Source organism: Malaclemys terrapin, chromosome 2 (genome assembly GCF_027887155.1).
Source record: "Malaclemys terrapin pileata isolate rMalTer1 chromosome 2, rMalTer1.hap1, whole genome shotgun sequence".
Classification (NCBI taxonomy): Eukaryota; Metazoa; Chordata; order Testudines; family Emydidae; genus Malaclemys; species Malaclemys terrapin.
In genome coordinates this window covers 227440648-227468396 of record NC_071506.1, presented here as the reverse complement: position 1 = coordinate 227468396, position 27749 = coordinate 227440648, and the positions used below count along the sequence as shown (strand labels likewise).

Sequence of the window (27749 nt, the reverse complement as noted above, 5' to 3'; positions counted from 1 at the left end):
ATGCATCTCTGCTTAATGCCATCACATGATGAGCCCTGGGGCTCTCTATTTAATCACAGACAAGGAGGGCAGCAGATAAACATTATTCTCACTTTTCTGAAGGGAGTTAACTTGTGCAGGAATTGGGGACACAATACACACACACACTCCCACACCATGAAGGGTCTCTCCCTCCTCCTCCTCCTCGGAGTCCTGCTCCTGGCCGAAGGAGTTCTGTATGCTGCTGCCAAACGTGAGTGCCTTGGTTCCTTCCCCTCATCTCCCCCCACTTCCCCAGGTTTAATTTGCTGAGATGGTGTGATCACAACTATGCTACTATTTTGAAATGTGTTTTGCTTTGGTTGCTGCAGCTCAGGGGTTGGGTGCTTTCAGGCTGCAGCCCACCCAGCTCAGGGTTTTCTGCCGCTGTGGCTGCACATGTGATCTGAGCTGGGATAGGAATGAAGAGAGCTATTCTGCTACCTGTTGTAACACCTGGGGCAGGGTGACGGGCTGATGGGTCCTGAGCCTCTGTTGATCTCCCCACACCTCCGGATGAGACACACCAGCTCAGTGACTGGGACAACGAGCCTCTGCTGATTTCCCCATCTCTGGAAAAGTCCTCTGGATGTGACTCACCAATTCAGAAACAAGGGTCTCAGGGAGGAGCCCATTCCCTCTCCACACTGACAACGGGTCATGGATCCTGGGGAGGGGATTAAGTCTCTTTGGAATTCTCTCTCTCTTTTCTAGGTCTGACAGACCCTCTCGAGTACAGAGGGGCAGGACCGGTTGGGACTGAGCTATTGCTGACCTTCCAGGAGTCCATGGTTGACTTACTGGCTCAGGGATAAAGGTCTAGGGGTGGGGACTGAGCCTCAGTTGGCCTCCTTTCCCTTCCCTGGGCAACACACTGTTCTCAGGGAATGCTGAACCTCTCCTCACCTCCCCATTTCTCCACCAGAGATAGCGTACAAGCTCAGGGATGGGAGCTCAGCTGAGTTGGGAGCAGGGTGCACGGAGTGCCAGCTCCTCTTCCAATAGCACTAAAGTATGGTGTCATTATTAACAAGAATCACTTTCTTGGGTTTTATTATTAGACTGGCTGCTTTGGACTCAGTTGCTCCACATGTGGTAATGACGGACACTTGCTTATGAAGGCTGTGTATAATTAAGTGGAGGAAAAAACTTCAATAAAGTCTCTTTTTTCTTACCCCTCAGTTCATCTCCATGTGGTTTAAAGGGACTGGTGCTGAAGTAGATGCTAGGGTGAAAAATGCCTTGGCTGTGTAATCCAAAAGCTTGTGAAACTTCTTATATTTGATTGAGATAAACAAATTACAAACGAGTGAAGAAATGCCATAGGAGCTTACCTTGTTAGAATTTGTGATGGCCAAATTATGATTAGGGCTGATGGTTTGTCATGGAAAAAACATACAAGCCACGGTCCAGTCATGCAGGAAATGCCAAAAGTTGCAGGGCACTTTGTTTGAATCCAGATATTATCCATTTGGCAATAACAATTTATTTCACACATTAAGCGTGAGGTTGTGGCTGGCCATAGGGAGAGTGCATGAAAAGGGAAGGGGGCCAGGAGTCTTCCCCAGCCCTCTACCCCTTTTGCAGAGGCCAGGCACAATTGCAGCCCTTGCATGCTTCTGAAGTCAAAGGCTGCTCCCTCCCAAAGACCTTGTAGGGCACAATTCCCCACAGAGCAGGGAGGGGCTAGCAGCAGCGCTGGCCGAGCACAGAGAGTGGTGCACACGGGACCAGTCAAAAGGAACTCCAGTCTGGCAGCAGCCTCAGTGAGTAGGAAGGCGGGTGGAAAAAAAGCAGCTATTGCCTCGTCTTCAGCACTGCTTCCCTGCCTCCACCTCAGGCATCACAGTGTTGTGCAGACACCGCTTCATCCAGCTATATCTGCACGGGTGCCTCTTCTAAACTACAGAGAAGTGACAGGACCCCTGAGCACATAACACACCACTATAGGCACAGAGGCAAATTAAGATTTATTGGTGCCCTGGGAACAAAAAACATTTGGGCTCCCCTATACTCCAGGGACACAGGGGTGCCAGAAGTGGTGCCAGCCTCTTCCCAGTGGGGGGCTGAGGTGGACTTTAACCCCCTCCCTTGCCACAGGGCCTTACCCCTTGCTCCTCCTCTTCCCACCACGTCCCCACCCCCTGGCCAAGCTGGAAGCTGGAGCTGGGTCATGCTAAGAATCACCCAGGGAGCCCAGGCTGCTGTGGGGAGCTCTGGACCCTCCACATGCTCTGGGCAGTGTGCTCCGGGGGACAGGGACATGGTCCAGGGGCTGCTCTCATGGCTTTCTGTGTGATCCATCCATAAAGCAGTCCTTCTCTTTATAAAGTGAACCAACTCCATGACTGCAGCGGTACATCCAGCGATATGAACAATTTCTGCAAATTTCACAGTAAAAAATGCCTGTTGAAACTTTCTTCTCTTTAGCTAGGTAAGATAATACAGCACAGCATCTAGAAAAATGTACAGATGGTCTTAATACTTTGGGATGTAAAATATTTCTTGCCAGGGCTTGAATGGGGACAGGGGGAAGTATGCTCTGGTCTCTTCTAAACAGATTACAGTGAGATATGTGGGTATGTGTGTCCCAGGGACCCCATGGTGCCAACTGGGAGAGGGCACAACTGCACAAGGGGTGCATGAGGTTTTACAGGGATCCCCTGGGTCAGATATATGCATAATAGTTCACCAAAGGGTGGCATGTGAGGTCTCTACCGAGAGACAGTAGCCCACTGGTCATTATAATAATTGAGAAGCGTATGTACCAATAATAGCAAAGAAGTTAGGTGTCTATACTGGAGATTATATTCTTAAGGTCTTGGAGTTAAGGTAGGTCATCAGGAGGTAACTGTTACTTATCTCCGTATCTGGCCATCTGTATATTGTGTATTGTGTGCCTCACAATGTATGCCTGTTTGCATACTGAGCCAGATGCAAATTAAGACATTATAAAATCTACAGAGAAGAATTCTTCAGGAAAAAAAAACAGCAGGAGGGGTCCTGTTTATGAATGAAGACAAAGGATTGTTCTAGTACATCTTGGGGTGCAAAGATGCACAAGGAATCCTTCATCTAGGATCCAAACTGATGGTGTGCTTGTCTCATGAAAGGAGGGTCAAAGCCAGCCTAGCTGAAGAGTGCTGTAAGGATTCTCCACAAGACATGAAAGTATCTTGTTAATTAAATCTTTGCTCAGAATGCATGTTATGATTTTATTTTATATGTAACCATTTGTTTCCAACATTTCTACTCCCTTGAATCTCTTTCCTTTGTTGTCAAATAAATGTATACTAGATTTCACCATAAACGTATCTAAGTGCTGAGTGTTAAGCCCAAGAGCTGGGGGTGTACTGTTTCTTTGGACGCAGCGAATTTGTGAATACTGCAAGTGCCCAGTGGACCAGGAGCTGGACACTCCAGGGAGATGCTTGGGTGTGTCAACTGCTAACTTGTAGAGTGACAGCGGGGCTACAAGGCCTAGAGGGGAGTGTGTGTGTTGCCCAGGGCTGGTAGAGCTGGGGATCTGACCCATGGCAGGCACAGACAAAGTTTCCTCACACTAAAGACAGATGGTAGCAACATGCCTCTGGGTACCCTAAGAAGAGTCAGAGTATTCCATACCCATTTATAGAATCATAGAAATCCCCTGGAAGGGACTTCAAGAGGTCATCTAGCCATCCCCCCACACTGAAGCAGGGCCAAATATATCTAGACCATCCCTGGCAGCTGTCTAACCTGTTCTTAAAAACCTTCAGACACAGGGATTCCACAACCTCCCTTGGTAACCTATTCTAGTCCTTAAATATTGTTACAGTTAGAAAGTTTTTCTAATATCTAACATAAATTTCCCTTGTTGCAGATTAAGCCTATTACTTCTTGTCCTATCTTCCATGGTTATGAGGCAAACTGATCACCATCTCCTTTATAATAGCCCTTAATATACTTGAAGACTGTTATCAGTTCTCTCCTGCCCACAGTCTCCTTTTTTCAAGACTAAACATGCCCAGTTTTTTTAACATGTCTGCATGATAAACCTTTTATCATTTTTGTTGCTCTCCTCTGGACTCTCCAATTAGTCCACATCTTTCTTAAAATGTGGTGCCCAGAATTGGACACAATAGTTCAGCTGAGGTGTCACTGGTGTTGAGTATAGTGGAACAATAACCTCCCATGTCTTACATATGACTCTCCTGTTAATACACCTCAGAATGATATTTGCCTTTTTCACAACTGCATCCCACAGTTGGCTCATATTCAATTTGTGATCCACTATAACCCCTAGATCCTTTTCAGCAGAACTACGGCCTAGCCAGTTATTCCCCATTTTGTACTTGTGCATTTGATTTTTCCTTCCTGAGTGTAGTACTTTGCATTTGGCTTTATTTAATTTCATCTTGCTGATTTCAGACTAATTCTCCAATTTATCAAGGTTATTTTGAATTCAATCCTGTCCTCCAAAGTGCTTGCAACCCCTCCCACCTTGGCATCATTGGCAAATTTTATAAGCCTACTATCCACTCTATTGTCCAGGTAATTAATTAAAATATTGAATAGTAATGGACCCAGGACAGACCCCTGAGGGACCCCACTAGATATTACCTCCCAATTTGACAGTGAACCATTAATAATTACCCTTTGAGTATGTTTTTTTAACCATTTGTGCATCCACCTTATAGTAATTTCATCTAGACTACATTTCTCTAGTTTGCTTATGAGAATGCCATGTTGAACTGTGTCAAAAGCTTACTAAAATCAAGATATATCACATTTACTGCTTCCCGTCTTTTCACTAGGCCGGTAACCATGTCAAAGAAGGAAATTAGGTTGGTTTGGCATGATTTACTACTGAAAAATCCATGTTGGCTATTTCTTATCACTCTATTATCCTGTAAGTGCTTACAAATTGATTGTTTAATAATTTGTTCCAGGATTGTTCCAGATATCGAATTTAGGCTGACTAGTATACATTCCTGAGGTCCTTTTTGTTCCCCTTTTTAAATATAGGTACTGTGCTTGCCCTTCTCCAGTCTTCTGGGACCTCACCTGTCCTGTTCTTGAAGATAATCACTAATGGTTCAAAGATTGCTTCTGCTAGTTTAAGTACCCTAGGGTGAATTTCATCAGGTCCTGCCAACTTTGAATATATCTAACTTATCTAATATTCTTTAACCTGTTCTTTCTTTATTCTGGCTTGTGTTCCTTCCCTCTTGTTTAATATTAATTGTGTTAAGCATCTGATCACAATTAAGTTTTTTAGTGAAGACTGAAGCAAAATAGGCATTAAACACATCAGCCTTCTTAGGCCTGGTCTACCCTGGGGAGCTGGGGGGAGGGATCGATCTAAGTTACAGTAACTCCCCACTTAACGTCCTCTTGCTTAACGTTGTTTCGATTGTATGTCCCTGCTCAATTACAGAACATGTTCCATTTAAAGTTGTGCAATACTTCGCCATAACATCATTTGGCTGCCTGCTTTGTCCACAGCTGCCAGTCCCCCATCATCTCCCCTACGCCACCCCACCCCCCCCAGTACCTCCCACCCGCCGGCAGACCCCGCAGATCAGCGCCTTCCCCTTCCTCCCCCTGCCTCCTGCCTGCGGCAATCAGCTGGCTTGCGGTGTTCAGGAGGGAGGAGGGAGGGGGAGGAGCGAGGACTCGGCATGCAGTCTCCCCTTCCCTCCCCTGCCTCCCGAACGCCACAAACCAGCTGATTGCCGCAGGCAGGAGGCAGCGGAGGGAGGGAGGAGCCTGCGTGCCAAGTCGTCGCTCCTCCCCTCTCCTTGCCCCCTGAACGTTGCAAGCCAGCTGATTGCCGCAGGCAGGAGGGAGGGGGGAGGAGCGAGGACGCAGCGCACCTCCCACCTACCTCCCCTGCCTCTTGCCCGCAGCAATCAGCTGGCTTGCGGTGTTCAGGAGGCAGGGAAGGGAGGGGGGGCCTGCGCGGCGTGTCCTCGCTCCTCCCATCCCCCTTCTGTTGAATGCTTCAGGTACCTTAGGTACTAAACTATAAGTAAAGCCCCAATCCTGCAATGCATTCCATGTAGGCAGATACCTATGTTCATGCGTGTTCCCATGGACTTTAATGGACACAGGGGTCCACCTGTGTAGAACTCATTGCAAGATTGGGGCCTAATAGCTCACTATTACATTCCTAATGTCTCTTTTAATAATCACCTGTTGACAGTTTACATGTAACTTTTTTGGTTTATAAGCCACTGAAAATATTTTTAAAAGTTCTGAGAAAGTATAAATGAGCAAAAGAAGGGTTGGAAAATGTTCATCCATGTGATCTTATCCCTCCAAGAACCCTTTCATATAACTGGAACATGTCCTAAAGTAAGGAAAGGATGAACTATGTATAGCCTAAATTCAGAGGAATTTCCATTGTCAATAGACTGGAAGACATAAGCTTTGTTTATAGTGATAAAGTTCCAAGCACGTCCATCGATTAAGAGTTTTGCGTTCAGTGCAAGAATTTAGTATTGTGAAATGGAGCAGAGGAAATATTCATACTTTATGTTGCTCATATTTCTATCTAGAGTTTCGAGATGTGATGAGCCATGGAAGATCTTCTTCTCATGTCAGGTCCCATAAGAAGCTACATGGCTGGTATCCTGATCAAAATCAGTGGAATGAAAAGCTTTATCCTTTCTGGGAAAAAGGAGATCCTAGATGGAAGGACTGCTGGAGAGGTAGGTCTAGATATGAAATCCTAAAGCTCTGGGAAATGTAGCCAGAAATTCTATACGATAGAATAGAAAGTTATAGATAGTGCCTTTTGTACTGTACATATCCCAAAATTGCTCTACACAGTAATGCGCTAGATAATAGTACTTAATACATTGTCTGACCAAGCAGCCATGGCCGCCATTACAAAATCTGCTCAGTAATAATTCACAGCCTCAGATATTAAAATCTGGTTTATTGAAAAGGAACGTTAGCCAGGCCACTGGGAAAATCCCCTGTTCTCTGTGAAAAGCGCCAGTAGGTTGGGATCTTCAACTTCCACCCCAAAGGCACATCACTGGATCAGTTTAACACTTTCTATGAAGAACCAGCACATTGTATGGCAGTTTTATCACCACTGGTTATGAGCCCAGGACTAAAGGCTACACCTTCTGATAGAGACAAAAGAGCTGTCCTCTGGAATATGCTGCCTCTTTTGTGTACAAATCTGATTCTAGTTTATAGTAGAGGAATGTCTAGAGAACAGTTGACTTCAATTGGCTGCAGTGTAGCTACACTGATTTATATTGGCTTAGAATCTGGCCCAATAAATCTAATTTACTGGTATAGTTTTGGATTTTGAAAAGCACCTTAGTGACTTAGGATCACAAATTCCACTGAAAGTACATGAGATTTGAGCCCCAAAGTTACATAGTACTTTTAAAAAAAAATCATACTAATAATTTCTAATTGGTCTTCTCCAAACTATTTAAGTACAAAGTTTCTAATTTTTGTTGTTCTGGTTAGATATTAAGGGCATGCAGTAGCTCAGATGGTTAAATGCGGGGCAAAAGAGAGTCTTCAGGAAGGTCATTACAATGGAACATAGTATGTTTTAAGAAGTGATAGAGACACTTAGGGTCATCTCCTCAGCAAGTGTAGATAGGTGTAGCTCTTTTTGCAGCCAATAGAGTGATACAAGTTTATGCAGCTGGGGGTCTGGCTCTTACAGTCTTTGTAATAAGTTTAACATGATTTTTTTGTTTACATTGTGCACAACTAAAAATAATAGCTACTCAAAAAGACTGATGTATAAATGAAATCTCATCTTAATTTCTTCAGGAGGAAAGGTGGTGGCCAGATTGACCTCTGACAGCCCAGCTCTAGTAGGATCAAATGTGACCTTTACTGTGACCCTAAAGTTTCCCAGGTGCCAGAAAGAAGATAATGACAGCAACATAGTATATGACAGAAACTGCAGGAATGGTAGGTAACAATAATACCCTTATATTATGAACCAGTCTGGCAATGGTACTGGTGCATTTGTGGTCTACAAAAGTGTCATGAACACTTGGAACCATCAGCATTCTGCTTCCAGGCTGCAGTTCTATCCCTGTTAAATTGAGAACTACAATAATGTCTGACTTGTGTCACACAAAAGGTCCTTGTTCAGAAGATGATTGTCTTATTTTTACCCATCTGCACCACCTACATATAATGGTCAAGAACTTTAAATGGATTTTTTTCCATTATAAAATGTTTTAATCTGGCTCCCAGAAAAACCGTTGCTGCTCAGCTCAGCTGCAAGTTTGCCCAGTCACTGGACTGAATACTGGCATGTTATATCAGTAATATGGGTTTTTCTAACTGGATTTGTAAAACTGAGACTCTTCAATAAGGAGTTTAGAGTTCACTAAATAACATCTTTATATGGCTACCTCCGAAGGAAGAGCAGATCTTACATTACTGATATTTCAAAAACAAAAAACAAGCAGGGGAAAATATCTTTTTAAAATAAAAAACGTTTTTGGCCTTCATTATACCTCTTAAACTAGGAAAAAAGGTCATAAACCTAATGTTTTTATTTGCTGCAGCTTGGCAGAAATAAACCTTTGTTCCAACATCCAGATAGATTAAATAACACTTTCTACCAATCAATTTCAAGAGATGTCAATCACTACTTGAATAGCATAGTTTCTACTTACTTCACAGTGTAATGACTGAAATGCTTGTATCTCTCCCATGCTTACTAATTTTGTGCTTTTCCAATGAAGAAACATATATTTTTCTGATTCTAGTGGTGCTTGCAGTTTACATGGCACTTATTTAAAAATGACACAACTGGCTCTTCTGACAAAAGAAAGAAAGAAAAATAAAGAGCAAGCCAAATTCTACTGAGAGTTTCACAGCTGCAGCTCCCATTGGGCCAGAATGCACGTGGAACCCCACTGACCTCAATGAGACGGCATTGTCTTAAGGGGCTGGCAGCAGAATTTGGACCAACAGCTTCAATTGGCATCTTCTCTGTGAGCCAACAGAATTCTTGAAAACAACTACATTTTTTCGTTGGAATAAAAACATACCAAGCAGCAAATATCTAGGATTATAATTAGAAAGAACAGAGGAATTGTGATGTAGTGAACATTAGTCTGAAAATGCCCTCTCCTCCTGCTCCATATTTAAAAACGACCGAAAAACAATATTGTGGTTTAAATGTAATAAATGTTCTGCTTTGGTGGTGTAAATTCTCTGGGCATGATCATATCCACTGAAGTTAGTAGGTATTTTTCATTGACTTCAGTGCAATCAGGACTGGGCCCTATGTCTTCGGCGTTGTTCCTCATGATGCATCATAGGCATGTGGTTCCCACATCTTTACATAACCCGGTCCTTGTTATTTGCTTATGTACAATAGTCCAGACAGTTTCATGAGCACCTAACTGAGGCACAACATGAGCTTTCACTTAATCTGTCTTAATACTGTGCTGCGAAAAAGGGGTCTTGTGGTTAAAGCACTGGACTGGAACGCAGGATATCTGCAGTCTGTGTCCGGCTTTAGCACAGACTTCCTGTGTGAGCTTGGGCAAGTCATTAAGCATGTGGTGCCGTAGGCCTACTATGAAATTGAAACAATAATACCTCCATTCCCTGCCTCACTGAGTCATTGTAAAGATAAGTTAATGGACATGTCTGAGGATCTTTGTTGCCATGAATGAGCCCCATAGAAATAAAGAAGGGGAAACATTCTGCTTTTATATAAAAACACTTATAAATTTGCCACTTAATAATCTGTGATCTATTTCTACACCTAGATTCCTCAGACTTTCCTGACCAGTATGTCTACAACTGGACTAAGTGGATTGATGACTGTGGCTGGGAAAACTGCACAAGCAACAATACCCATAATGTGTTCCCAGATGGGAGACCTTTCCCTCATCATCCTGGCTGGAGAAGGAGGAACTTAGTCTATTTGTTTCATACAGTTGGTGAGTTCAGTAAAATGTCTCTTGGTTTTGTGTCCTAACTTGTTTCCCTAATGCCGTGCATTACAATCCCCAAAGAGGAATTCAACAGTTGTTGAGTGAGAGAATACTAAACACATTCCGAGCTGCTCAGTGAGAATAGCAGCTGCTCTGTTAATTCCTCTGAGGTTTGGAAGTCATATACTACCATGACATGTTCTGTAAGACCGCAAATGCACAGAGCTACCACTGTTGAAAAGAACTTCTTTCTCAATCACAATTTGGATAGAACATTTAGAGGAAATCTTCAGGGCAAAGGGGGAAGCCAGATGATTTAGTAATTAGCACTACCAAGTAACAGTCTGAGGTTCAGGAGTGATCTTGTGCTTGTAGGTCCTCAGACTGGTTTCCTCACCTCTAGAAAGAAGGTGCAATGTGCATTTTGCTTCAGCACTCCTAAGCTGGCTGAATATAGTTCTGTTCTTGTCCTGATTGTGACTTCCAGCAACAGAGTGTGTAATAATTGGCCCATCCCTGCTATTAGGGTTACCATATGTCTGTATTTTCCCAGACATGTCCAGCTTTTTAGTTCTTAAATTGTCATCCGGGAGGAATTTTTAAATATCTAAAAACGTCCAGGAAAATATGAACGTATGGTAACCCAAAGTCCCAGGGCTGGCAGCACTTCCTGGGGCAGCTCCCGGCGCCTGCCCGCCGGCAGGAGCCTGCACTGTGGACGGCCCCATGGCACAGAGGCGGAGGGGGTCTCCGTGTGCTGCACCAGCTCCCTCCTGCCCAATCACAGCTGTGGGGGTGGGGCTTGCAGGCACCGGAAGCAGGTAGAGAGCCCTCCAACACCCCCCCAACCCAAGCCAACCCTAGGAGCCAGAGGGATCTGCCAGATGCTTCCCGGAAGCCACCCCAGGTAAGCACCGACAGGACTCCCCACCTCGCACCCCGGCAGGTCCCTCTGGCTCTTAGGGTTGGGTCGGGTATGGGAGGGGCAGAGGGCTCTCTGTGCACTGCCGGTGCCTGCAAGCCCTGCTCCGCAGCTCCAGCAGCTCTCATTGGCGCGTTTCCCGGCCAATGGGAGCCACGGAGTTCACGCTTGTGGTGGGCGCAGCACGTGAAGACCCCTTGGCTGCCTCTGACCCTAAGAGCCAGAGGGACCTGCAGCAGGAGGGGTGAGTAGGCGAGCAGGGCGGGGTGAAGAGGTGAGCAGTGAGCAGCGGCGGTTGAGTAGGTGAGGGTGAGTAGGTGAGCGGGGGTGTGAAAAGTCCAGCGGGGGACAGTGGGGGTTGAAGAGGCGAGCAGCGAGGGAGCCAGTAGCGGGTGGGTGGGCAGGGGTGAGGAGGCAAGAAGTGGCGAGCCAGTGGCAGGCGGGAGTTCTCGGGGCAGGCATGGGGGTTTCTGGCAGGGGAGTGAGGAGGTGAGTGGCAGGTGGGAGGAGGCGAGCAGTGGGTGGGGGACTGAGGAGGGACGCAGCAAGCCAATGGTGAGCTGGGGGTGAGGAGGGGTGCGGTGGCGGGGCCGAGTGGGGAGGAGGCGGAACCTGGGGCAGAGTGGGGGCAGAGCATGGGAGGATGGGGGAGGGACTGTGAGCGGGGCCGACACCCCCCCTGGAGTGTCCTCTTTTTTGAATGTTCAAATATGGTAACCCTACCTGCTATTGACTACACTGTAAATCTTAGGCTCCTAACTTTGACTGGCAAAATTATTTTAGGTATTAATCTAATTTAGTTGCATTGGGGAGATGAAGGTGCCTTGGCAAATGCCTTTTTTTGGATCGGTGGGAGCAGGCACATCTTTCTAATGCCTTTGGCTGCTTTGCTGAAACTCAGAAAAAAAAACTTAATGGCAGGGAACATAACAGTGACATGAAGTGTGTTTGAAAAGTACATTTCACACAAATGAAGGATGAGCATAAAATATACACTTTTGATTTAGACAATCCAAAATTTCACAGAAATGCTGCTTCTCTTTATAAAACTTTTTCTATCTCATCACAAGAGGAAAATATGAGTTCATGTCCTGTTCACAGGCCAGTATTACCAAAAAACTGGAGGCTCTTCAGCAACTGTTTCCATCAACACAACAAATATCACCCTTGGCAAACAGATGATGGTGGTCTCTGTTTACAGAAGAGGTCATCGAACATATGTTCCAGTTGCAACAGCAAGTGGCATCTATGTTGTGACAGGTGAGTGGGCTGGACTAAACCACAACTAAATACTTGGCAGGGTTTGTAGTGGAGATGTTACATAAATGCAACTAAAGTGCTATCTGGGAGAGTAGGGAGGGATATAAGGAGGGATTGAAACAAGTGATGCTTTTAACTTCAATGTGAAATCTCTAATAGGCTACCCTAAACAGTATGGAATAAGTCCTCTTAGCAGACTTGTTAAGAGTTAGTTGAAAAATGTGTCCTTAACTATAGATATTAACACTGCAAATATATAAGTAGGGATGGAAATGAATTATGCTAATTATATTTATCCAGAACCCTATAGAGAATACTTTTTTAAATCTATCTACAACATCTGATACTCCAGAGTCTTACCTCATGCTATCCTGCAATTTGACTTGTCCCAAATAAAATTTAAGATCAATTTCTACTTATTGTTCTTTGTCTGAAATGTTTGAATAAGCAGCAGAAATCTGTGGTGTACATAAACTAATTTACCTTTCATACGGAATGTGAATCTAAGCTTAAACCTATGGACATAATGCAAATTGCCCTTTATTTTGTCTGCATCCCACGTGCATCCCTAGTACTAATAGTCCAAAGAAAAGAAATTGGAGGGACTTCCTGACCCTTTCTCTGGATGAAATTCATCATCCTTCTCTGGATGAGGCTGGCTAATGTATTCCAGGGATTATTTCTGTCCCTTCATTCTGGCTGTCTCTTAAATTTAAGTAGCCCACCAACATCAACCCAAATGCACACACTGCAACAGTTCAGTCAAGGGATCCTTTGTGCACCACTGGAACAGACAAACCAATTCTTGCACATGGAGTATAAGACTTGCTCACTATTCCTCATTCTCAGGCTCTCATTATCTATGAGCTAGACAATCTCAGATAAAATAATGGCTAAGGCGAAGTATCTTATTCACGAAGGGCCACACTCTGACACTCTTGCTCATGCTGGGTAGCAACTTTCACCACAAGTGGTCCCATTGAAGCCCATGGGAGTTTTGTCATTGACTTCAGTGGTCGCAGGATGAGGTCCTATAATGTCCCCCAACCCAAATTCACTAAATCTCCTTAATGAATTGAGTTTTAAGGGTTTTTCCTTCTCTTTTGGGGGAAATATGTAGGAAATTACAATAAGGCCTTTAGAAACACTAAATAGTAATAAAGATACTACTGAAAAGCAAATGTTTTGCTTTCTAAATGCATCAGATTGCACCAAATGGCAGGTATAGAACAATATGAATGGGACAGGGAACCTCCAGATGACTAGATATAGGGTCTTCAGTAGATGCACACGACTCTCTACCTGGTTGCAGTGTTTCACTTTATTACTGTAATCTATTGAAAAGTGAGTTAAAGAAGAAACCTGTATTAAAGAAATTAAGCCTGGCAGTTAACATGATGCAGGCTTGTGTTTTACACTGTGATCTTTGCAGTCTGAGGGCTGTGAAGCAGTCTGTTATTTGCATCCATATACACCAGCTTCACTTTCTTTCATTTTTCCTGCAGACCAGATTCCTTTATATGTGAACCTGTCCCAGAAGAATGACCGCAATGCCTCAGACTCTGTCTTCATCAAGGATTCTCCGATCACATTTGATGTCAAGATCCATGATCCCAGTCACTACCTTAATAATTCTGCGATCTTCTACAAGTGGGATTATGGAGATGGCAGTGGCTCATTTATATCCAACAGCTCTATTTCAACTCACACTTATACGCTGCAGGGAAACTTCAGCCTGAATTTGACCGTCCAAGCTATTATACCTGTACCTTGTGGGCCTGCAACACCTACCCCACCACTTCCTACCTCGCCAGGTAAGAGTCTGTCAATCAATAGGAATATTAGGAAATAAACTAATAATAATCATTAATAGACCAACATTTTGGTTTTTTAAAATTACATACCTTTAAAAGCTTTATGGTCATCAAAGTTGGAGCTACACAGTTTTTGTAAACATAACATATTTACACTTACTTAAGAGTCTGAATCAATAACAGGATAAATATGTAGTCTAAAGTTACAGATATAAAAGGATTCTAATTTATGCTAAAACCAATTTACAATACCCTGACAGTGTAAAGAAGCTTTCAAGGGGGAGTCAATTACATGTGCACTCACTTTATGGCCCCTCAACACTGGCAGAGCAGGGCATGCGTACATGGGGAAGTTATTCCAGAGTAAGGTAGGGTGTGAATTTAAAGCGCAATGCCTGTGCCAGAATACCTATTGTGGAATAACTTATTCTGCAATAGATATTCCAGACAATTTCCTAGCGTGGACAAGCCTTTGTAATAGTGTGAATGAGAATCAAGCTTGTAAGATTTTTGTTTTGACTGTAAATCTATCCAAATTGTCACCTTTATTCAGTTACTGATTTATAATCTCATAGAAGTTTTATACTTCAAAGTTTTGCAGCTCCAACTTTGATAATTATAAAGCTACCACCATTACAGTGTAAAGTTGAGTGGGTCAGTATGTTTCAAATTTTGAAATGTCAGTGGGTTTTTTTCTCTCCAAACTTTTGACTCTCAATCAAAAAATGGGGAAAAAGTCAATAAAATTTTTCACAATTTTCTCCTGATATTTCAATCCAGTGTAAATTAATAGATACCTATTTTAAGAAAAAAACGGAATCTGTCATTTGTTGTTATTGATTTGGGAATCTTAAACAAGCATTTTCATCTCCCCATACTTTGCAGGTTTACCTTCCTTGGCTTAGAGACAGATGACTGCACTTGAAACACTACAGTGGGACACCTGCAGCACTGCAGCTGCGCCGCTGTAGCACTTCAGTGTAGACACTACCTACGCCGATGGGAGGAGTTCTCTCATCGACTTAGGTAATCCACCTCCCCGAGAGGCAGGAGCTAGGTTGACACAAGAATTCTTCTGTCGACCTAGCGCTGTCTACAAGGGGACTTAGGTTGACTTAACTACGCCACTAAGGAGTGTGGGTTTTTCCATCAAGTTTAGCCAACCTAATTTTCTCCCACAGACCAGGGCTAAGATGTGAGTATGTTTAGTGGGAGGCTACCAAATGTGTGTGATTCAAACAAACTAATCCAGCACTGTGCCAGAACGACCCTTTACACTAAATAAAAGGTGATTATACTGCTGTTGTATTTTTGGCTGTGCTAATTATCACAATGGTCTTTTACAGGGGCAACAACTCAAAACTCAACCAGTGCTGCAAACAAAACTGAGTCAACCACTCCTGCTAGTAAGTTTATATCTCCTCCTGTGGAGACTATTAGAAACATTTTCTAGTAAATGATTTTCTATGATTCTTACAGCTTGATTCACATTGTCAGGGGCTCATTTTCTCATACTAACCTCACAGTTTCCTCACAGCACTAACTTGAGGAAGGGATTGCAACCCTCTTGCCTTGTCTGCATGCTCAGCTTGTTCCCCTCTCTTTCTGACAGCCTCCCCTCAGGACCCAGAGCACAGTCCTCCCTTCCCAAGTAGGACGCCAGTGGCAAACCCCCAACATCAAGTCACAACAACCAATCCCAGTTATCTTAAATAAAAGTTCGGTTGGCACAGGATAGGAGCAAGTGTGGCGGGGAAAGAGGGGGCAAAAGAAAAAAGGAAAAACAAAGTATAGAGCATATGGTGCAGGAGCTCTGGTCTGGCTGAGTGGCACTCAACCCAGGACCAGAGAGGGAAGGGGACAAAGGTGTCTTCATGCCATTTTTGTGGTTCCTTAATCCTGCGGATGACCCTCAGTGCCTCTTAGATTAGCCTCCCCCAGTTGTCCTTGGCCTCAAGATGCTGTTCTGTTGGCCAAATGCAGAGCAGATGACTCTCCAGCCATGCCCTTCCCACCCCCACCAGACATGCTCCTTACATCAGTAGCTAGGAGAGAAGTGGCTTAGAGCCTGGATGCTGACTCTATAACACTTAGAGGGAATCCCCCTATATAAAGGGAATCTCTAGGAGGCTTTTTAATGCAGCTTTATGTCCCCTTTTAATCATCAGAGCAGTACAAAGGGGTGATAGTAGTGATTCTGGCTTAGCTATTAGTTTGTTTGGATTTGAACAAAAATAAAAAGAGATACTTATTGAAAGCTCACTAGTTAGGCTAATTTAGTATTCATTAGCTAGAATAATCACTGTGCTGAGTGGAGCTCTAAACTTAGTTTACCTGTATGTTTGAAGAAGATTAAAACCTGACAAAGCAGCACATTGTCAGATCTAACTACCTATGTCTGTCCCTGCAAGTTTATGTTTGTTGTCCCAGAAAGGTGTTTGACCACCTTCTTCTGGACATAATCATTAGCTGGTTGGTTGTTTTCAGCATCTCTTGGAAGAGAATGATTCATTACCATGCAAATGGAGATAGACCCACTTTCTGTCTAATTGATATCAAATACCCCTTAAAGCCTCGTGTAATAACTTATGGCTCAGTCCAACATCCACTGAAGTCAGTGGGAGCCTTTCAGTTGATTTTGATGGGTGTTGGACCAGGTCTTTGATGAACACAACTGTTTTTGAACTCAGTTTAATGGATGTAATTCATTGTACATACAAATATCCAAACAGTGTAAACAATATGAGCATGAAATGACAGATCTCACAGACAAGTACAATGTAAAACCTATACTGTATGCAACAAGAGACAGACCAAGACAATGGAAGGCCTTTATATACTGTGTCACAATATATCTGAAGACTGGAATGCATCTGATAACATATAGTGAAAGTACCTGCAGGTGGGTGGAACAGACATGATTAACAGTAGTAGAGGGGAAAAAAAGAAGAAGGGGAAAAAAAAGAGAGAAGAGTGGCAAACTCATTCTGTGCAGAATGCTGGATTCCATTTGTAATCACCTGTGAGCTGGGGCATAAATTCCTTTTTCCCACCTCATGTGCTGAATGTGCTACTTCTGCAGCTCCTACTGACCTAGGGATCTGAAATCCAAATTACTCCTCTTGCATGGCTCTGCAGAATACTGGGGCAAGCAGGTTTTCTTTAAGTTTTGCACAAGATCTCGTTGAGATAAACTGCATCACTTATTTACGCACTGTGCATTTAGCAGAAGGGCAAAAACCTAATTTTTTAATCATTTGGCTTCCCTTCATTGGTGGTGTGAAAGAAATTAATCCACTTAGACTTTGTCTCCATAACATAGATTGTGCAAAATATTTTCTGAGCAGTGCAACTAGCAATATGTTTTTTTCCCCTGCTCAATCCAACAGTCACTACTACACCACCCTATAACCTGGACTCTCCCACCAGTGCTGGTGTAATGGAAGACACTCCTGATGGAGGCTGCCATATTTACAGATATGGACATTATAAAACTACTATCTCCATTGTAGGTAAGTGCCTAAATCAATAAGAGAATAGGAAAATTGGTTGATATGGTACTGAACATATATATGGGCTGTCTTGTTTGTTCAGTTTACCTGCTATCGTGTAAACACCACAAGAAGGAACTATAAGAACCTATTCTGCAGGCTTGGGTCTGGTTTAATAATTTAACGTACAGTTAGCTGACTGGCATTGTTTGCTTTTTTACAACCCAGTTTATCCAGTTGCTAAGCTCAAAAGATATGAACAGTAGAGGATTTGAGTGAGTTTGTCACTAATTAGAGTGGAGGGCAACTATTCAAAATGGGGTGCAAGATTATGTGCATTGTAACATCTTAAAATGTCCAAGATTTTTTGAGGGGAATTTGGGGTGAGATAGAGTATAGTAAAGAGACCAGACCTGAGCTGACCATTAACAAACCACTTATCTTATTGAGTTTTTAAAGGTGTAGTCTTCAGAGCCAGTCAGGATAATTCAAACACAGACCATCTATGATTCTAAGTGGATTGTTTTTGCTGTATCATGTCACTGAGTGAGTAACATAACAGGTTGATGGGCTCTTTCCTCCCTTAGAGGGAATCCTTCAGGTAAACATTATTCAGATGACAAGTGTCCAGATGACAGTGGCTCAAGGTGAAAACTCCCTGGTTGACTTTGTTGTTACCTGCCAAGGGAGGTAAGTATATTCACTAAGTTCCCTCTTTAGAAAATTAGGTACTTGGATGTTACTAGAATACTACCCACATTCATATGCAGTTGCATGAACAACAGTTAGAAACACAGCAATTACCATCTGTTGACTGAAATTAAGATAATAGAAGTCTAATTTATGAGTTATATCAAGAGAAATTGTTGCCAGGTTCTTCGGCTTCAGACCAAAATGACATGCCTAAGCAAAACTAATAGAACTAGTTGGTAAGCAGAAGCAATTCTCTGTTTTCCAGGCAAAGATGGAAGACTTCAGCACTCATACTAAAAAGGGAAGTGGCTTGCTCAAACTGGGAGGAAGCCATCTTTCTAGCCATAGGTATTTTGAAATTTGGACTAAAAACTTGCATCAAAGGAATTCCTTGGATGCAAAGAGCATTGCATTAATATTCCTAGCCACTGGAAAGTGTGTGGATCTGAGAGAACTGAGAGGTACAGATGAGTCTTGGCAACATAACTGGGAAATAATCACTTTGAAAGTAATCCTAAAACTAGCAAGACATTCCTGCCACATGTACTAGTACAGCTAAGAATCTCCAAAGAGTTTACATGGTATGCCTGGTGAACTGAACCAAAATTAATAGATTTCATCAACTAACTAGGGGCCAGGTGATACTGTGCTTTGAGAAATGAGTGTAATTGCTGGTAACATTATATTAACTGAGTCTAAATGATGCCAGACATAGTTGTGAAATTATGTATACTTGCAGGAGTGAAGTGGGGAAAATGCAAAGTCCTCTGTAGTCAGAAAATAATGAGTGTTATGCCAAGCAGCTAATTTAATGGAACATTAAGGCTACTGGGCCAGTTTTATATTGGTCTAACATCACTGATTCCAACAGAGTTGCACCAGCATAAAACAGGTCCAACTGAGGAGAATCAGGCCCAGTGAATCTATGAATTGGATTAGTAATAGTATATATTCATTTTCTCTCTCACACTTCCCCCAGTCTTCCTACAGATGCCTGTACAATAGTCTCTGACCCCACATGCCAGGTGTCACAGAATGTGGTATGTGACCCCGTTGAAGTTACTGATCAATGCTTACTGACCATCAGAAGAGCCTTCAATGAGCCCGGAACCTACTGTGTAAACATTACATTGGGTGATGATGCAAGCCAAGCCCTCACAAGTGCCCTTATATCTGTAAATGGAGGTGAGTTCAAATAGAACAGATATTGAGGATCTGTGAATAGCTTCTCTTCATGGCCATTTCAGAGAGAGAGAGAGAGAGAGAGAGTGTGTCTATTATTAATTATTTGCATTATGACACTGCTGAGAGGCCTCAACTGAGATTGGGCTCCATTATGTGAGAAACTATACAAACACATAGTAAGAGATAGTCCCTGCCCCCAGAGAGTTTCTAATCTAAGTAGAAAAGAGAGACAAAGGGTGTGAGGAGAAAACAAAGGCACAGACAGGGAAAGTGACTTACCTAAGGTTACCCAGCAGGTTAATGGTAAAACCAGGATTAGAATTTAGGTCCGTCTATCAATCTAAAGTATTCATATGCCCCCACAATCTTTATTGTATTTCTCCTCACAACAGCCCTGTAAGGTAGGGAAGTGCCATTATCTCCATTTTACAGATGGGGAACTGAGACACAGAGAAGCTGAGAACTTACCCAAGATGACATAGGGAAATCTGGGGTGGAGCTGGAAAGTGCAGCCTGGTCTCCAAGTCCTGGGTTAGTGTTCTGGCCACTAGACTACACTGCCTCCCCATTGACTTCAATATTGCTGGGCTAATTTACATAATCTGAGGAAGTGGCCTTTGGTGTTCATTCACAACACTGTTTTCAGCAGATCTGACTTAGTTTGGGCCGAATCTGGTGAGTCCGTAACAGCTGGGGGCACTCTGGGCCAGATGTTCAAAGCTATTTAGGCGCCTAAAGATGCAGATAGGCATCTAGTGGGACTTTCTCCCATTGATTTCAATAGGAGTGAGGGGCGTAGGCGCTTTTGAAAATCTCACTGGGTGCCTATCTACATCTTTAGGTGCCTAAATGCCTTTGAAAATCTGGCCCTCAGAGCTTTGCAGGATTGTGCCCTCCCTAAATTGGTGTGGTGTACATCACGATTGTTTAACAAAAGTCCAGTTTATGTGTATTTAAACTACTGTTAGGTAGGATGTAGTTCCACAATGTATACGTGCCCCTTGGATGTATAATGCTTTCCAAATCACGTAAGGGTATATGTGATTCACACAGGAATGTACATCCCTGGCTGCTGTCTTCACAAGGACAACGGTATAAACGAGCGTTACTGTCGGGCTTATCCAAACATTTATAATAACACACTGCAAGATGGTATGGTTTACATAGATTATGTCAACGGTTAACACTAATTTAAGACCTTGATTTGAATATATTTACATAGTAATTATGGATTAATAAATTAGGTCCAAATCAATGTGTATCTCTAGTTTACTCTGCTTTATAAACATAGTTGTGAACATGATAAGCAAGAGCATGACTGAGCATCAGTAAACTCACCACATATATTGAAGAGCAGCCTCTGGACTGGAGAATTAAGATGCTTAATAGAGATCATAAATGTAAATAATAATTAACAGTATTTATTTATTCAGTTTCTCCTGTGGCCAGATCTGGTGGGGTTAGGACTGGATCCAAGTGCAATGGTCTCTGAATTTAAGGCCATTCTCAGAGGTGGACTGGAAATTTGGTGGCAGAGCGACAGAGGAAATCACAGGCTGGGTCAAGAGTTAATTCCCCAAGCTGCCAGTATTACAAAGGCAGAAAACTCAACCCCTAGGAGGGGCATTACATCATCATCAACAATCACCCCATCTACGGACACTCAGTCCTCTCAGGAGGATGCCCTGTCCAATCCTGGGCCAGAGAGGGGAATCACTAGAACGCTCGTCTAGGGCAAATGAAAAGATACCAGAGAGAGTCCATTCTTTCTCCTCCCTCAAACTCTACTCCTCAATGACATGCTAATTCTTATTCTGTGGGTTATAAAATGATTAAGTATTTTGCACTCTTAATTTAAACAGTCCCTTTGTAGCATAACAACTGGGCAAGTAGCAAAGTAACTCCAAATCTTGTGGGATGCCAACTAGCCCTGCAGTTCCTTTGCATATTGTAAAAGTATTTGATGTTACAGTCAGCAAACAATATATTTCATATGGAAACATACAAGGCACTCTTAGTATTCACCTTTACTATAACCCAGTTGGTATCAAAGATGAATTGGACCCTACAGTCTGCGAATGCCGCTGAGCCCTATTGTTTAGCGTAAGTGTTAAATATACTGCACCTTCTAGAGTCATGTGGCAGAAAGAATGGTACTGCTGGAAAATTGTACCTCGCTGTATAGAACATGAGGCTAATATTTAAAACAAATTTGTTATTCAAGCTCCAGGGTCATCTTCGAGGACAGTGGAAGGTGTCTTGATCGCCTCAGGTTTCTTGGTGGCGTTTGTCATCATTGTGTCTCTCCTTCTTTACAAGTAAGTTGCTGGTTCCAACAGTTAAGACATAGACCAGGATGACAAAAATGATTCCATGAATATTCAGATGGATAAAAAACTGAATTTGCTTTGGCTATGTTTGCATCCTTTTGGGGTTTGCTTTCCACAAATATTTCAGCAAACGAGATTACTGTCCGGAATGCTCATAAAACCAGCAAATTGTGGGTGAATATTAAAGAATATCATGGAAAACAAATTTTGAATTCATCAACACAAGTAGTCATACTGGAAACATGATTCTATAAATTTTACTCATCCAATCAGAGAGAGGAAATAATACCAGGTGACTTATGTGTCCAATCAAAAATAGCCAATACATCTTAAGTTTCAGATTTAGAATATTCATAACAAAATGTGTATGAATGATCTGCAGACTAAGAATATTCATCAAAACTGTTAATCAAATAACTTTAACTAATAAATACATTTGAGAAAATAGTAAAGAGCTTGCAGACAATTCACAAACAGATACATTTATATTGCGGTATCAGGCCTTCAAGATCCCATTGTGCTAGGCATTGTACAAACATATAGTGAATGACATTCCCTGTCCCAGAGAGCTTACAGTAAAAAAAAAAAAGTCAAATTCATCATATAAATTATTTGCATAGCTCTAGCTAAGAGTATTCCCACTCTTTCTAATTACTAAGTACTCTTGTTCTTCAGGCTTACGTTTTATTACCATCTGCAGGCATTTACCCTGTCCTTTATCACAGTGTTCACTATTCATTCTCATTTAGTGTGAGAGCAGAACCCTGCTACCAGTTACTATGACTAGGTTTAACCATGGTTGTTACTAGCAAGTTTCTAATACAGTTTCTTTGAGCCTGCATGAACAGGGATTTTTTTGTCTGTGAACTGTATTAGAAGCAGATTATAAAACTATACCAGAAGCAGCAGAAGCACCCTAAAAGTGTGTGTAGGGGGTCCACAGGAGCCCAATCCGTGCCCCCCGTGCCCTCCCCCGTGGCCCTGCCTCTGCCCCTTCCCCTGAAATCCTGCCCTCGCACTGTCCCTTCCCCCAATGCCCCGGCCTTGCACTGCCCCTTCTCCCTGAGGCCCCGCCCCACCCCTTCCCCCGAGGCCCCATCCCTGCACTGCCTCTTCCCCTAAGGCCCCACTCCAGTGCCACCTCTTCCCCCCAAGACCCCACCCAAGCTCACTCCTCTCCCCCCTCCCCCATCGCCTGCCTTTGTGGCCTTTTAAATGTGCGGGGGGGCATGGCCCCTTGGGCCCCCCTCTTCCGGCACCCCTGGACTATACTTATAATAAGGGAGTAGTCGAGAGCACAGATTGGCTACAATACTCACAGTGGTGATGGAAATCATGCTAGAACGTTGTCAGAACAAAACATGTTTACACAAAGTCACAGCTAGCACAGTTTTGCTTCCATGGTGAGCAGGGCCCTGAAAAGAGTTCAAGTGTTTGCCCCCAAAACAGGGGTGCTGGAACAAAGGGTGTGGTAGCACCCCCTGGCTTGAAGTTATTTCCATCATACACGGGGTTCACCGTTTTGTTCAATGACTTTCAGCACCTCCACTATAAAAATTGTTCCAATGCCACTGCCCCAGAATGCAGTGTGGTAAGGCTGGGTGTACAGCAACTTCTCTTTCCCAGTAAAACACAGAACTGTGTGCATAACAAGTCAAAATCATCTCTGCACCTCTATTATTTTCCTTAATAACCTCTCTAGACCTGGCAGCTCTCACATGATCATTCAGAATTAGTCACAATAGCCTCCTGTGGTGGTGTCCAGTTGTGGGGGGAGGATGGAGGAGGACATGGTATCAATATTTGGCTCTCTCACATATTCACAGTACCATGTTAAATATGCACCATCACTGGAATCCATTTCAGTAACTAACTTTACAATGTTCCTTGCAGGAGGTACAAAGAGTACAAACCTATTGAAAGAAGTGCAGAACAAGCGGTGAACAGGGAGGGACTGAGTGTTTACTTCAACAATGTCAAGGCTGTTCTCTTCCCTGGGAACAATGAGAGAGATCCTCTGCTGAAAAGCAAACCAGGAATTGTTTAAATCTTTAGCGTAACCGCTGATATTAGAGTGTATATACGGGGTTTATGGCTGAACTGTACTTCAATGGATGACTACTTACTAAGAAAACAAAGGATTAGGGTAACCTCCAAATATGGGTCGGTACATTTTGTTGCTCAATTTATTTAGAAATGGAAAATGGCTTCTTTTCAAAAATGGAGCCATTGTGATTACTCACTGTTCTTGCTTATGATCTGGGTCACAAAATATTGAATAATAAACCACTCTAGACTGGGCATGATTATTCAGTTCACCTCGGTTAATTTGTAGCTTGGGAGAAAAGGCTAGATACTTTCTATCTCCTCAGTATTTAGATCTTAAATAAGAATTGCACAGTCCCAGTGTTCTAGTTTACTCCCCTCTGCATGCATCCCGCAGTCTGGGCTTTGTGGGGTTGAAAGACAGAGAGAATATCCATAATGGCCAACCCTCAGTCACTTTATAAAACTAGATCACTGACATCAGGAAAACAGGTGAACAAAGAAACCCAATCTACTTGGCTCCTCCTAAACCAACTACTAAAAGTTCCATTTAAAATTCTTACTGTAGTTGTTGCTGCTACCTCTTGTAGCTGTTGTTTCTACTGGTTTTGTGCCATCTGAACTGACTGCCATCCGCAACAATGTGTCCTATCTGTGTCAGAAGGAGCTGCTGTATTCCAGAGGGCAGACAAAGATGAGGCCCAGCAGAGTGGTGGTAACAGGAGCCAGATTCTGTATCATTCAACTATTAGTAAAGAGAACTAAGAGGGGCTTTTTTCACCCTCCTTCTCTTCAATTTCATCTTGCTCTCTGTAAACAGCCACTAATCTCTCCTTGATCCTCCTGTCCCTCTTTTTTTGACTATTCCCTTCAAATAAATGAAAACCCCAGGCTGGGTAGGGCAATATGCTCCAGTTTCTGCTTGTCCACTAAGCAGCTGAGAAACTGTCAATATCTAGCAGGGTGATGTGCCTTTGCTTGCTTACTGCAGCTGCTGTGCTGTGTTAACTTTCAACTACAAATCTCACTTTGATATCTTTCTCAAGTGATCTAGTAAAACCCTGTCTTTTAGCCACTCACTCTTGTAATTCCATATCATGGAGTTTAGCCCTGGATGCAATTTTCTACTTAGCTCTTAGAAATAAAAACACCCTTCTGAAGACTGGATCACAGGGGGATATCAAAAGAGGAGAGTGTCTTGTCTGTGGCGAAAAGGGTTGTTGAGAAGGTTCAATCCTTGCAGGGTGAGAAGACAGCCAGAAATGCTCTAAATTCAAGGCTCTGTATAATAACCTGATACCTAATATAACAGTTTAAGGCAGAACAAAACTAACTTTTAGTTTGGGAGTTAGTGGATAATTTCACTTACCCATTTCTAAACACCAGTCACTGAAGACCTATTCATTGCCAACCCAACTGTGAACAATTTTGGAGTCTCCTTTATTCCTTCTAATCTGGAACATCCCTAATACATCTTTCCTCTCTCAGTCTCTGAAGAGCGATATAAACATAACCATATTTTGCTGTTTTCCTGGCAGCTGTTGCCTAATGCCCTAAAATAAGCCCTACCCTCCACCATACACACTTGTTAATAATTTGAGAATATCAATAATTGTACAAACACTTATGTGGTTAGTGCTTTGCTTAGAAATCTTTCAGGATGCAGTATTTTTTAGTTCCGCTCTGGCCACTGCACAAATATTAGTTAAAAAAAAACCTTTTGGTCACTGTCTTCCCTCCTTATACATTAAATGATTTATCTTATGGGCTTGATGCAGAAATTACTGGGTGAGGTTTTATGGCCTCTGTTATGCTGAAGTCAAACTAAATGATGATAATGGTCCCTTCTGATGATAAAACGGACAAATCTAGGACTCTTGCAAACAAAGTTGAATTTAAACACACACACACACACACACTCTCTCTCTCTCTCTCTCTCTCTCTCTCTCTCTGATAAATCCACTGTAACGTTTTCTTTTTGATATATGCAATACAGTCTAGCTTCCCATCATAGGTATTTGTGACATCAATCAACTTGATATCTAAGCGCTAATTTAATTACAACTCATCATCAATGGAAGAACAGTTCCATCTCTTAATCCAAACTAGAAGCTTTTTCAAAGTCTGGGAGTAATTTAGTTAAACCAGTTGTGTCAAGTTGGAACAACTGGAGCACTATGACTCTGTTTGATAGCTATACTTATGGGGTCAGATCCCAACACCTGATAAAAGCTGGTTTAACTGGGTCATTGCGATTGCCTTGGTGTAGGGGAATCCCTACAGGGTGTAGACCTGATGGAGCCCACCAGATCTGACACAGGGATTACAACGGGGCATAGTCAGAACTCTACCATCTTGGCTGAGGAAGTGCCCCATTGGGTATCACTGCAGCCAGGCATAAGATAAAGCAGCCTTTAGGCAGTTCTAAGTTACTCCAGAATTCAAGGAAGCTAAAGGTGAACTTTGCCCATTCCTAACCCCTCAGCTGAACTGATGGGAGCTCTGATGCAGCTAAGAATCTGGCCCATGAGTTTTAAGGACCCAATCCTTCAAACATTTACTAATGGGAGTAGAAAGTGTTGACAGGACAGGGCCCTTAGTTTGCATTTTTCTAGTACAAAATTGAGGACTATCGTTTGGTAGCGCAGATGGGAGCTAAAACTACTAGTGGCACAGAATAGGGAGTACTGGTTCAGTTGCATGTTGATGGCACTCCTTTCAGAAATTCAGCAAATGCAACTTTTAGCCTTACAAAGAGAGTTAGTGAAATACATTGTGCATATACATGATCCTGCTTTTCAGGTTGAAAGAGCATAATAAAGATTATGGTTTTAAATAAAAGTGATTACGGATTTAGTGACAGGAAAGAGGACAGTTGTAATTTTGATGCATTTCCCTAACTTGAAAGAGGAGAAAGTTTTTAATAAAAACCTAGTATGAGTTCACTTCAGTTGCAATTGTATCACTTTTGAATCAAAGCTGATGTGGGCTATTGGTGACCTAGGTTCTAAGCAGATAGCATATTACTTCCCAGAGAATGCTATGTGCTATACAGGAACTCAGAGGCATCATCAGTGCTTATACAATAGGCAGCTTTCAGCCATGCTTAGAAAAGTAATACATTTTATACTTTAACCTGTGTATATGGAACAGCTCAGAGAAACTTCCTTTACATCTCATGTTAGGGGATTAAAGTTTATGCCTTTTTATTTTCTATCTTCTCTGCTGTAACTTCCAATAAATACATATTTGTTTTTATCTAATGGGATCTGATGCTGTATTGGACAATAAACTATCTGGAGATTTCAAACAGGATGTTACCTTTGTCTTGTAAGGAGATGTAGTCAAATGAGTGACCTAGTCAAATGAGTCACCTACTTACTGGGCACCAGGACAGTCGCTACTCCTAAGAGATGACCCAAAGGAACCTGCAGTTACACTGTAAATGTAAAGTGAATCAAAAGTAACAGGTGCCATCCCATTGCTTGTTTGGTGGTGGGAATCTAAGCCTCCTGCTGCACTTTTTCCTTTCAACCTTAACTAGAACAAAGGTGCTAGCAATCTTAGGAGTGAGGCGAGCTTTCTCAGCAACTGGCCCATGACTGTGGAACCCACTTCCAGAAGAGATCCAGAATAATCATGGAACTCAGCACCTTTAAAAGAAACAGCATGTGATGAAGACTAAAACACACAAATGCTAGGAGATGTACAGTTCTCATGCATGCCTTAGGAGAGTCACCATTAGCAAATATCTCTACCTCAAAAGGAGAGGGAATTCAGACATGAATAAATCTCTTATTTGGAAACAAGATCATTTCAAACATGCCAGCAAGAATAAGTTGTATGACATGTTGCTGAGCAAGCTGGCTTTGAGTTACAGGAGTGCATTATTATTAACAAGCTTTTTAGAAATCAGAAGCACATATTTTTCACAGCAGCATAACTAAAAAAAATGCCTCATCAGATTTAATGTTTTTCATACAAAAAAGGTCACATGTAGGCAGTGGCTAAGCATAAGAAAATTCACCCCTTTCAGGCATTCCCTCAGACAGTTATAATGG

At 42.6% G+C, this 27749-nt stretch overlaps 1 protein-coding gene across 1 annotated transcript; it reads left to right on the top strand.

The window, feature by feature from the left end:
* On the top strand, nucleotides 1-27001 carry GPNMB (glycoprotein nmb). The gene is made up of 12 exons (XM_054020183.1): nucleotides 1-232; nucleotides 6561-6713; nucleotides 7810-7953; nucleotides 9780-9953; nucleotides 11971-12129; nucleotides 13635-13943; nucleotides 15290-15349; nucleotides 17333-17455; nucleotides 18022-18124; nucleotides 19107-19312; nucleotides 21537-21630; nucleotides 23536-27001. The coding sequence occupies exons 1-12, from the start codon at nucleotides 1-3 to the stop codon at nucleotides 23687-23689; spliced, it is 1911 nt and encodes a 636-aa protein (XP_053876158.1). The 3' UTR covers nucleotides 23690-27001.
* The last annotated feature ends 748 nt before the right edge of the window (nucleotides 27002-27749 follow it).